This window comes from Acanthochromis polyacanthus, chromosome 8, assembly GCF_021347895.1.
Source record: "Acanthochromis polyacanthus isolate Apoly-LR-REF ecotype Palm Island chromosome 8, KAUST_Apoly_ChrSc, whole genome shotgun sequence".
In the NCBI taxonomy this organism is placed as follows: domain Eukaryota; kingdom Metazoa; phylum Chordata; class Actinopteri; family Pomacentridae; genus Acanthochromis; species Acanthochromis polyacanthus.
Window position 1 is genome coordinate 13,259,013 of NC_067120.1, and position 11,667 is coordinate 13,270,679.

Below are 11,667 nucleotides of genomic sequence, written 5' to 3' on the forward strand. Positions count from 1 at the left end.
AGGTTGGTTGTTGGAGTTGTAGATGTTGTGGTTGTGACCTGCAGTTGTAGTAGGAGGTTGGGTTGTTGGAGTTGTAGATGTTGTGGTTGGACCTGCAGTTGTAGTAGGAGGTTGGGTTGTTGGAGTTGTAGATGTTGGTTGTTGTTGGACCTGCAGTTGTAGTAGGAGGTTGGGTGTTGAAGGTGTTGATGTTGTGGTTGGACCTGCAGTTGTAGTAGGAGGTTGGGTTGTTGGAGTTGTAGATGTTGTGGTTGGACCTGCAGTTGTAGTAGGAGGTTGGGTTGTTGGAGTTGTAGATGTTGTGGTTGTTGTTGGACCTGCAGTTGTAGTTGTAGGTTGGGTTGTTGGAGTTGTAGATGTTGTGGTTGTTGTTGGACCTGCAGTTGTAGTAGGAGGTTGTGTTGTTGGAGATGTAGATGTTGTGTTGTGGTTGGACTGCAGTTGTAGTAGGAGGTTGGGTTGTTGGAGTTGTAGATGTTGTGGTTGGACCTGCAGTTGTAGTAGGAGGTTGGGTTGTTGGAGTTGTAGATGTTGTTGTTGTGGTTGACCTGCAGTCGTAGTAGGAGGTTTTCTTGTTGGAGTTGTAGATGTTGTGGTTGTGGTTGGACCTGCAGTTGTAGTAGGAGGTTGGGATGTTGGAGTTGTTGATGTTGTGGTTGTGGTTGGACCTGCAGTTGTAGTAGGAGGTGGGTTGTTGGAGTTGTAGATGTTGTGGTTGTTGTTGGACCTGCAGTTGTAGTAGGAGGTTGGGTTGTTGGAGGTGTAGATGTTGTGGTTGTGGTTGGACCTGCAGTTGTAGTAAGAGGTTGGGTTGTTGGAGTTGTAGATGTTGTGGTTGTTGTTGGACCTACAGTTGTAGTAGGAGGTTGGGTTGTTGGAGATGTAGATGTTGTGGTTGTTGGTTGCACCTGCAGTTGTAGTAGGAGGTTGGGTTGTTGGAGTTGTAGATGTTGTGGTTTGACCTGCAGTTGTAGTAGGAGGTTGGGTTGTTGGAGTTGTAGATGTTGTTGTTGTGGTTGGACCTGCAGTTGTAGTGGGAGGTTGGGTTGTTGGAGTTGTAGATGTTGTGGCTGTGGTTGGACCTGCAGTTGTAGTAGGAGGTTGGGTTGTTGGAGGTGTAGATGTTGTGGTTGTTGTTGGACCTGCAGTTGTCGTAGGAGGTTGGGTTGTTGGAGGTGTTGATGTTGTGGTTGGACCTGCAGTTGTAGTAGGAGGTTGGGTTGTTGGAGTTGTAGATGTTGTGGTTGTTGTTGGGACCTGCAGTTGTTGTAGGAGGTTGGGTTGTTGGAGGTGTAGATGTTGTGGTTGTGGTTGGACCTGCAGTTGTAGTAAGAGGTTGGGTTGTTGGAGTTGTAGATGTTGTGGTTGTTGTTGGACCTACAGTTGTAGTAGGAGGTTGGGTTGTTGGAGATGTAGATGTTGTGGTTGTGGTTGCACCTGCAGTTGTAGTAGGAGGTTGGGTTGTTGGAGTTGTAGATGTTGTGGTTTGACCTGCAGTTGTAGTAGGAGGTTGGGTTGTTGGAGTTGTAGATGTTGTTGTTGTGGTTGGACCTGCAGTTGTAGTGGGAGGTTGGGTTGTTGGAGTTGTAGATGTTGTGGCTGTGGTTGGACCTGCAGTTGTAGTAGGAGGTTGGGTTGTTGGAGGTGTAGATGTTGTGGTTGTTGTTGGACCTGCAGTTGTCGTAGGAGGTTGGGTTGTTGAAGGTGTTGATGTTGTGGTTGGACCTGCAGTTGTAGTAGGAGGTTGGGTTGTTGGAGTTGTAGATGTTGTGGTTGGACCTGCAGTTGTAGTAGGAGGTTGGGTTGTTGGAGTTGTAGATGTTGTGGTTGTTGTTGGACCTGCAGTTGTAGTTGTAGGTTGGGTTGTTGGAGGTGTAGATGTTGTGGTTGTTGTTGGACCTGCAGTTGTAGTAGGAGGTTGGGTTGTTGGTGGTGTAGATGTTGTGGTTGTGGTTGGACCTGCAGTTGTCGTAGGAGGTTGGGTTGTTGGAGTTGTAGATGTTGTGGTTGGACCTGCAGTTGTAGTAGGAGGTTGGGTTGTTGGAGTTGTAGATGTTGTGGTTGTTGTTGGACCTGCAGTTGTAGTAGGAGGTTGGGTTGTTGGAGATGTAGATGTTGTGGTTGTGGTTGGGCCTGCAGTTGTAGTAAGAGGTTGGGTTGTTGGAGGTGTAGATGTTGTGGTTGGACCTGCAGTTGTAGTAGGAGGTTGGGTTGTTGGAGTTGTAGATGTTGTGGTTGTTGTTGGACCTGCAGTTATAGTTGTAGGTTGGGTTGTTGGAGGTGTAGATGTTGTGGTTGTTGTTGGACCTGCAGTTGTAGTAGGAGGTTGGGTTGTTGGTGGTGTAGATGTTGTGGTTGTGGTTGGACCTGCAGTTGTCGTAGGAGGTTGGGTTGTTGGAGTTGTAGATGTTGTGGTTGTTGTTGGACCTGCAGTTGTAGTTGTAGGTTGGGTTGTTGGAGGTGTAGATGTTGTAGTTGTGGTTGGACCTGCAGTTGTAGTAAGAGGTTGGGTTGTTGGAGGTGTAGATGTTGTAGTTGTGGTTGGACTTGCAGTTGTAGTAGGAGGTTGGGTTGTTGGAGGTGTAGATGTTGTGGTTGTTGTTGGACCTGCAGTTGTCGTAGGAGGTTGGGTTGTTGGAGGTGTTGATGTTGTGGTTGGACCTGCAGTTGTAGTAGGAGGTTGGGTTGTTGGAGTTGTAGATGTTGTGGTTGTTGTTGGACCTGCAGTTGTTGTAGGAGGTTGGGTTGTTGGAGGTGTAGATGTTGTGGTTGTGGTTGGACCTGCAGTTGTAGTAAGAGGTTGGGTTGTTGGAGTTGTAGATGTTGTGGTTGTTGTTGGACCTACAGTTGTAGTAGGAGGTTGGGTTGTTGGAGATGTAGATGTTGTGGTTGTGGTTGCACCTGCAGTTGTAGTAGGAGGTTGGGTTGTTGGAGTTGTAGATGTTGTGGTTTGACCTGCAGTTGTAGTAGGAGGTTGGGTTGTTGGAGTTGTAGATGTTGTTGTTGTGGTTGGACCTGCAGTTGTAGTGGGAGGTTGGGTTGTTGGAGTTGTAGATGTTGTGGCTGTGGTTGGACCTGCAGTTGTAGTAGGAGGTTGGGTTGTTGGAGGTGTAGATGTTGTGGTTGTTGTTGGACCTGCAGTTGTCGTAGGAGGTTGGGTTGTTGAAGGTGTTGATGTTGTGGTTGGACCTGCAGTTGTAGTAGGAGGTTGGGTTGTTGGAGTTGTAGATGTTGTGGTTGGACCTGCAGTTGTAGTAGGAGGTTGGGTTGTTGGAGTTGTAGATGTTGTGGTTGTTGTTGGACCTGCAGTTGTAGTTGTAGGTTGGGTTGTTGGAGGTGTAGATGTTGTGGTTGTTGTTGGACCTGCAGTTGTAGTAGGAGGTTGGGTTGTTGGTGGTGTAGATGTTGTGGTTGTGGTTGGACCTGCAGTTGTCGTAGGAGGTTGGGTTGTTGGAGTTGTAGATGTTGTGGTTGGACCTGCAGTTGTAGTAGGAGGTTGGGTTGTTGGAGTTGTAGATGTTGTGGTTGTTGTTGGACCTGCAGTTGTAGTAGGAGGTTGGGTTGTTGGAGATGTAGATGTTGTGGTTGTGGTTGGGCCTGCAGTTGTAGTAAGAGGTTGGGTTGTTGGAGGTGTAGATGTTGTGGTTGGACCTGCAGTTGTAGTAGGAGGTTGGGTTGTTGGAGTTGTAGATGTTGTGGTTGTTGTTGGACCTGCAGTTATAGTTGTAGGTTGGGTTGTTGGAGGTGTAGATGTTGTGGTTGTTGTTGGACCTGCAGTTGTAGTAGGAGGTTGGGTTGTTGGTGGTGTAGATGTTGTGGTTGTGGTTGGACCTGCAGTTGTCGTAGGAGGTTGGGTTGTTGGAGTTGTAGATGTTGTGGTTGTTGTTGGACCTGCAGTTGTAGTTGTAGGTTGGGTTGTTGGAGGTGTAGATGTTGTAGTTGTGGTTGGACCTGCAGTTGTAGTAGGAGGTTGGGTTGTTGGAGTTGTAGATGTTGTGGTTGTTGTTGGACCTGCAGTTGTCGTAGGAGGTTGGGTTGTTGGAGATGTAGATGTTGTGGTTGTGGTTGGGCCTGCAGTTGTAGTAAGAGGTTGGGTTGTTGGAGTTGTAGATGTTGTGGTTGGACCTGCAGTTGTCGTAGAAGGTTGGGTTGTTGGAGTTGTAGATGTTGTGGTTGGACCTGCAGTTGTAGTAGGAGGTTGGGTTGTTTGAGGTGTCGATGTTGTGGTTGGACCTGCAGTTGTAGTAGGAGGTTGGGTTGTTGGAGTTGTAGATGTTGTGGTTGTTGTTGGACCTGCAGTTGTAGTAGGAGGTTGGGTTGTTGGAGATGTAGATGTTGTGGTTGTGGTTGGACCTGCAGTTGTAGTAGGAGGTTGTGTTGTTGGAGGTGTAGATGTTGTGGTTGTGGTTGGACCTGCAGTTGTAGTAGGAGGTTGGGTTGTTGGAGGTGTCGATGTTGTGGTTGGACCTGCAGTTGTAGTGGGAGGTTGGGTTGTTGGAGTTGTAGATGTTGTGGCTGTGGTTGGACCTGCAGTTGTAGTAGGAGGTTGGGTTGTTGGAGGTGTAGATGTTGTGGTTGTTGTTGGACCTGCAGTTGTCGTAGGAGGTTGGGTTGTTGGAGGTGTTGATGTTGTGGTTGGACCTGCAGTTGTAGTAGGAGGTTGGGTTGTTGGAGTTGTAGATGTTGTGGTTGTTGTTGGACCTGCAGTTGTAGTAGGAGGTTGGGTTGTTGGAGTTGTAGATGTTGTGGTTGGACCTGCAGTTGTAGTAGGAGGTTGGGTTGTTGGAGTTGTCGATGTTGTTGTTGGACCTGCAGTTGTAGTAGGAGGTTTTGTTGTTGGAGGTGTAGATGTTGTGGTTGTGGTTGGACCTGCAGTTGTAGTAGGAAGTTGGGATGTTGATGTGGTGATTGTCGTGGTTGTGGTGAAGCCTGGAGTTGGAGTTGTTGATACACATATATTTACTTCACAACATACTCTGATCTTGTAGTCAAAGCACTTTCGTGGAGGTCTTGACTGGTCCTCTGCTTTACATATCAATCCATAATCCACATCACAACTAACAGTTTGGCCAGTTTGAGTTATATAGTCATTGAAGTCCAAGTCCGGGAAATGAACAGCTCGACAATCAATGAACCAGCGTTTGTCACATATTTGTAGACCACTGTTTGTGATATTCTCATATGTTTCCCAGTCATTGCGATCTGTTCTTGGATTATGCACATTATACCAGTCTGACCACTCACACGTGATACAAGGATTAGTTGTGGTTGGTGCTGCAGTTGTAGTAGGAGGTTGGGTTGTAGATGTTGTGGTTGGACCTGCAGTTGGAGTAGGAGGTTGGGTTGTTGGAGTTGTAGATGTTGCGGTTGTGGTTGAACCTGCAGTTGGAGTAGGTGGTTTGGTTGTAATTGCTGTGGTTGTGGTTGGAACTCGAGTTGTAGTAGGAGGTTGGGTTGTTGGAATTGTAGTTGTTGCAGTTGGTCCTGCAGTTGTCGTAGGAGACTGGGTTCTTGGGGTTGAAATTGCTGTTGTCGTCGTTGGGCCTGCAGTTGTAGTTGAGGGTGGAATGCATGGTTCCTTTCCATCTATCACTGTTGCATTAATGCAGATTGCATAGTAACACATTCCCAAATTGTCGGTCACATTGTAAATAACTTCATTTTCTTCATATACAGTTCCGTTGTAAATGCAGGGACATATGTCCACACACGTCTGGTTCTTCTCATTAAATATAGGCTTATCTTCTGGGCATACAGGGTAACAGCCTGTAAATGTCACATCAGAAAACATCATATTATATTTTTTGACTGGCAAAATTGTCTGATGTAATGTGAGACAGCAGGTCCTAGGTAACCTCTTACCTTCTAGGTTGGGTATTGGATTGCTACAATTTCCTTGTGGATTCAAACATGTCTTGTAGCAAGGAGTGTGACAAGGGTTGTAGTGCCACTTGCAGTCGTCTGGGCTGTTGTAGTAATCACAAAAGACAGCTACAAAGAATTGATACAAGTTGTGTTATATTTTTTGGAAATATTGATTTAAATAGGTAAATTTCCCTTTATAATTTCTATTCTAATACCTCACCTTCACACAGTAAATCTTTTTTATACCCAAGGACTGAACATTTTAGCAATGCTATTTTTGGGAATTTATAACTTACTCCACAGTAAAGAAAACAATAACAATAATACAAGAAAATGAAGAGTATACAACTAAAAGATCATAACAATGACACATTTTCAGCATTGTGTTTGATTTATTTGCCCTTAAATTGAGTATATAAAAGACAAATGGCGTTATATGCACAAACACATGCACTGATGCACACAAACTCTATAACATATACATATAAATACTATATGTAACACAAATGAACCAGTTAGAATATAGGATGTTGTGTGTCAAGCACGGAATAGTGAACCATAGTTAAATGCACCCACTTAAGAAAGCGGTAAGGCCCTTTTGTTTTTTTCTTCTTTTCTTTAAAGTTGTAGATTTATTTTTAATGAGTTGCCAATTACTCCCAATGACAAAATGAGCATATTGAAAATTTCTTAAAAATCAAATATCTGAAATCTCTCATTTATAAAACTGTTCAGAAAATCTGCCATGGCGCTCTGTACTGTGGTCAGGTGCACAGGGTTGCTTTAATCCTATACATGTGACAAGAACTTGACTGGAAAACACCCATGACAAACTCAGTGGAGTTTAGAAAGACACACACTTGTCCAGAAGATCTCACTGTTATACATGTCAGGACAAGAAGCAAGCACGAAGTCCAGGAATTCTCTGTAGACCTACACTGTAAAACTGTGGCGAGGCATAGATCAGCACAACAGTATAAAATCACATCTAAAACTAAGTTTTGTCTGGTGCACAGTGGCCTTTATAACTGTGAAATAGAAGAAGTTTGCAACCACCAGGACTTCTCCTCGAATTAGCCATGCAGTCAAACTGGGTAACCAAGAAAGTAGGTCCTTGGCCAGGAATCCAACTGTCACTGTAACATTTCAGAACTTAAGAAATTATCTCAGAAGATGGGGGATAATTTAATCTGATGTTCTTGTCCTGTTCTTTGTTGATGCTGCTCTTTGTGCCTTTAGTTGCCTCTTGGGGATAAATAAAGTGTTTGAACTGAATTGAAAACTCCTATAAAGACAACCAACTTTGTTTAAAGACACATAGCAGCCCACCTGAAGTTTACAAACAGCAATTTGAAAACCCTGAGTTCAGAGAGAAACGATTCTCTGATTTCAGGCGTCAAATGTTGAACCTTCTGAGCATAACTCTGTTGAAGAGCAGTGCTTATCATCTGCTCATACCATCCCTACACTAAAGCGTGGTGGCAGCATCGTGCTATGAGGTCACTTCTCAGAAAATAAACGTAGCAACTGTAGCAATACTGCAAAGGCCCTGGAATTCCTGAGCTGATCAAAACTCAGGTAAGCTCTCCCTCTCTCCAGCACTGACCAACACCCATCTCTATAGGAGGATTGAGACATTTGTATTTCTGTAGGTTTTCATTCACAGAAGGATGGAGCTCCTGTGAACATTTAAACCCCTGGAATAACTTCTTCTTTTTAAAAGACAATGACTTTCAATTATATGCTATGGATGTTTGTTTAATGAATTTTCATGCTAAAATCCCTTTTCAGCTTTAGGAGACCCTCAGCCGGAGACGTCTCTGCATTCCACAGATCAGATAACAAGTCGTAAAACTTTATGGCTGAAGGCTGGAGTCACCCTCTCACTCTCTTTGACTGAAACAAAGAGACTGGAACTGAACTTACAAAACCTTGCCAAATTAATATTTCTGGAATGTATTTTGTGTTTACAGAATTACCAGTGTCAATGGAAATCATTCATCATTAACATATCCGAAAATCACGATTCTATCTTTCACAGAAGCTGATTTATTAATTTGTGATGTTTAATCTGATTCCTTCTTTATCTCTCTATTTAGGTTGAATGATGACCATTGTATTTACCTGTTACCAAATCTCTGACTTGTTGTTATATTTTCACTGTGATACATATTTTTAATGTCATAAACATAAACATATAGTTATGAATGAAATGATTCACATCATATGAACATATGTATTAATCTACACATTTCACTTTCATACAACTGAATATGGTGAGATAGACAGATCGTGTTTTGCGCGTGTAATATCATATTTTAATCCATTCTGGATTCCTCTTTCTTCTCTACTCTGTGAGAACAAAGAGATTCCAAATTCCACCAGAAACTGGCGCCGAAAAGTTCTCTCTCTCCGGCCAGGTCCTCCCCTTAGCTGGACCCACAGATAAATTCAGCCGTAGCCCACATCTTGCCTTCTCTCTTGCCTCTTACCCTCTCTTACTCTCTATTACCTGAGGAATCCATGACTGAGATTCCCATTATTTTCTTACCTAAAGCGCGTTTTTTCCTATCTTTGAAATTCCCTCACCATCTAAGTTTAACTATTTACCTCTTAATATTTTTGTAACTTAAGGAGACATTTTGCTCACGTTAAGCCGAATTTTATTCGTTTAATCTGGAGAACCGATTCAGAACCAAGCCTGAGAACCATAATTTTTAAGCCAAGCAACACTCAGCTGAGAACTCCGGAGACCTGCTGGATCAGGCCCATTTGCACAGAATCGATCAACACAGGACATCCAGGCGTGGCCATAACGACGACGCACCGCTCCGAACCTGCAAGTCCAGACCGTGTGCTGCGAATCTGAAGGCCCCGCAAGTCCCAGCCCCATGACGGTTCACTTCAATAACTCCAGCTGAGTTTGCTCTGATTCCATTCTATGGGTGATGTACTAACCGCTTGGTCAATTAATTCATTTAATCAATTTATTCTTTTACAAATCATTAGAATTCTTAATCCAAATTACCGGTTACCTCGTCAGGTTAGCTCTGGCTAATCCTCACCATATTTCCTTCTCTCTCACACACACTTCCACATCTCTCACACACGCACACACCACACACACACTCCCACATTCCACACATGCACACACACACACACACACCATATCTACATTGTATATAGTTCACTTGTCATTATTTTCATAGAATAGTTAATAAATATCTCATTTTAGATCAAACTACAGTCTTAAGTGTTTCTTTGTGTAGAATGTGGTCAATTTAACCGAGGATTCAAGACTTTTTGATATGAGATTGATCAAAATTTTTATGAATATAAATTTTTTTATTAAAATTAATATTTTTCCCTAGGAATCTTGGGTGGTGCCCCAATTATTAATAACGAGAGCTATAAATCATAACGTAGTACCGCTACACAACCACAGAGAAGCTCTTGAAGAAAACCCCTCCCTAGACTGCAGTGACCTGAGATTGGACAATGGTTCAGCTATCAGCCTAACAATTATCCAAAGTATACAACCAAGGCAAGACTTGAAAGGCTTCACACAAATTTACAACTGTCCTTCAGTGGCCTAACCAAAAGTCCAGACTCAAAACCCACAGAACATCGGGATATCGGGAACCACAAACAATGTCTTCATTCAGATGAGGTTGAAAAATTAATCATAGTTTACTTACGACAGATGTCTGGAGTTCTCCATGCAACACAAACACCAGCCTCATTACAAGCTTGAGCGTAAGCTGCAACAGCTGTGCAGAAACACTCGCAGTCTCCTCCAGAGTCACAGGCACACGAGTCTTTCACGCAGTTGTCATGAAATGGACGGGGATCAACCTGTTAAATCATTCACAGTGGTTGATTAAAGATTTTCAAAAATGGGTTTAATATTTTCAGTTACAGTACAAACAACTCATTACCTGGTTGTGGCAGTCTTTGAATGTTTGTCCAGTTATAATGCTGCACTTCATTTTTGCCCAGTGATGTCGATTTGGTGTTGCTTCACACGGATTAACATTCACTTCCACATCTGGGCAGTTGCTGGACACTTTCCAGCTGTTGGCAAATTCTAATGGATTGCTCACTACCAGCTGACCGGAGGTGGTGAAGTCATTCTGTCCATCACCATCAAAATTTCCACAGAGGCCACAAACCTCTCCCTGTACAACCACACCAAAGAGTCACTCAGGATTAGACACTTATATTACACTAACAAACTGAATATTATTTTCACTTTCGATTTTATGAATATTGAAAAAAGTGCCTCAAGAATTTCGTTGGCCCAAATCTTTATATGTGGGATAAGAAAATGATCAGCAAAAACAGCTACTGGTCAGATGAGACAAAAATATTTCTAAAGTCTTAACATAAGAGGTTTCAGTCATCATCATCAAAACAATTGCTGTGACTCACGCTGTGCTGCGGTTCCAGTAGGATGCGAACAGTTGTTTTGCGATCCCACATCACTGCCAAACCAATGGCAGACTCTACGACCAGATACAAGCCGACCTTCCTTATTTTGTATTGAATCTCAGTGCCATTGCCTAGATCCGTCTCTTCATATTTACCCTTTGAGAGTTTGATTTCTTTTCGCTGGAATGCAAAGGAGATTTATATAGCTTGTGCTGCAATGTTAGAAACCAGTTGACTGCTATAATTATGTAAACAAAGAAAACTTAACAGATCAGTCAAAACTTAACAGTTCATGTGAGATCTTACCCCCAGGTGAATTCTGACAGTTTTGGAGCATGTGGTGCCTGTAGTTCCACATGGTACATTTTCTGTAATAACTCCAAATTTATCCTGCACTTGTTTGTTGCCACAGTTGTTCTTAAAGGAAAGAGATTCGATAAACATTTTGTGCGTTTTCTCAAGAGCAGAAACCAACAATAATATTAAACTTCAGCTTCACCTTTACTATAATATTTCAGAATAAAACTAGAGCTTACATTAGGATAAATGTGTCATTCATTCCTGCAGGAAAGAAAAGTCATACACTTATCTGCACTTGCGATTCATATTCCTTATTATGACAATTACTCACCTTCAAGTAAATTTTTTTTCAGTATCATGTATTGACTATTTTACCCTTAATGGTAAGAACTTCTTAGGTACCTCTTGACAGAAGGTACATTGACTGTTTCTGAAATCATTACACTGTTTACAATGTAGGACACAACACTAAGTGTCTAAATGTGTCATCGACATATGTCTGGAGATTCTCAGTCTTCCAGATCTCGATAAAACTAAGAACTTTGGTTAAAGGTAGCTGTACTTCTCTCTGCCAAGTGCCTACTTTCTTCTTACAACTACACACCTTAATGCACTACATTTTATACATAACAAAATTACAGTTGTGTGACTCAAAAGCTGTCAGAGATGATGCAAACTGAGGACGATTAGTGTTCAAAATCTCAGTTTACTGGCTGAGTACTGAATGAGTGAAGGGGAGGCAGATTTCAGACTCAGTATTTGAATGAGTTCAACATGTATTATTTACCTTGACAGCAACATAGGCACAATATCCTTGAAATCCATATGTTTGTTGGTCAAATGTTTCATAGTGACCACTTCCATAAATAATGCAAGTTCCTGGACATTTTTCTTCTGTGCACTTCCACTTTCCACCTTTGCAGGTACTGGATGTATCACAGATGGTTAAATATTAAACACTGTTTTGAAAACTGCCATAAAAAAATACATAGAACTATGACAATACTTTTTTTTAACCCTTTAAAGGGGAACTTCGTTTTATTTTCAACCTGGGGTCTGTTTTCATATGTC

At 42.5% G+C, this 11,667-nt stretch overlaps 1 protein-coding gene across 1 annotated transcript in view; it reads right to left on the bottom strand.

The window, feature by feature from the left end:
- The window catches only part of LOC110950325 (mucin-2-like), a 13,042-nt gene extending 2,302 nt beyond the window's left edge, over positions 1-10,740 (bottom strand). Inside the window, 10 exon segments of the mRNA XM_051952077.1 lie at positions 549-692; positions 695-899; positions 901-1,242; positions 1,286-3,757; positions 5,675-5,766; positions 5,863-5,991; positions 9,564-9,720; positions 9,804-10,043; positions 10,297-10,476; positions 10,603-10,740. Of these exon segments, the coding sequence (XP_051808037.1) occupies positions 549-692; positions 695-899; positions 901-1,242; positions 1,286-3,757; positions 5,675-5,766; positions 5,863-5,991; positions 9,564-9,720; positions 9,804-10,043; positions 10,297-10,476; positions 10,603-10,740 (4,099 nt within the window).
- Between the last annotated feature and the right edge of the window lie 927 nt (positions 10,741-11,667).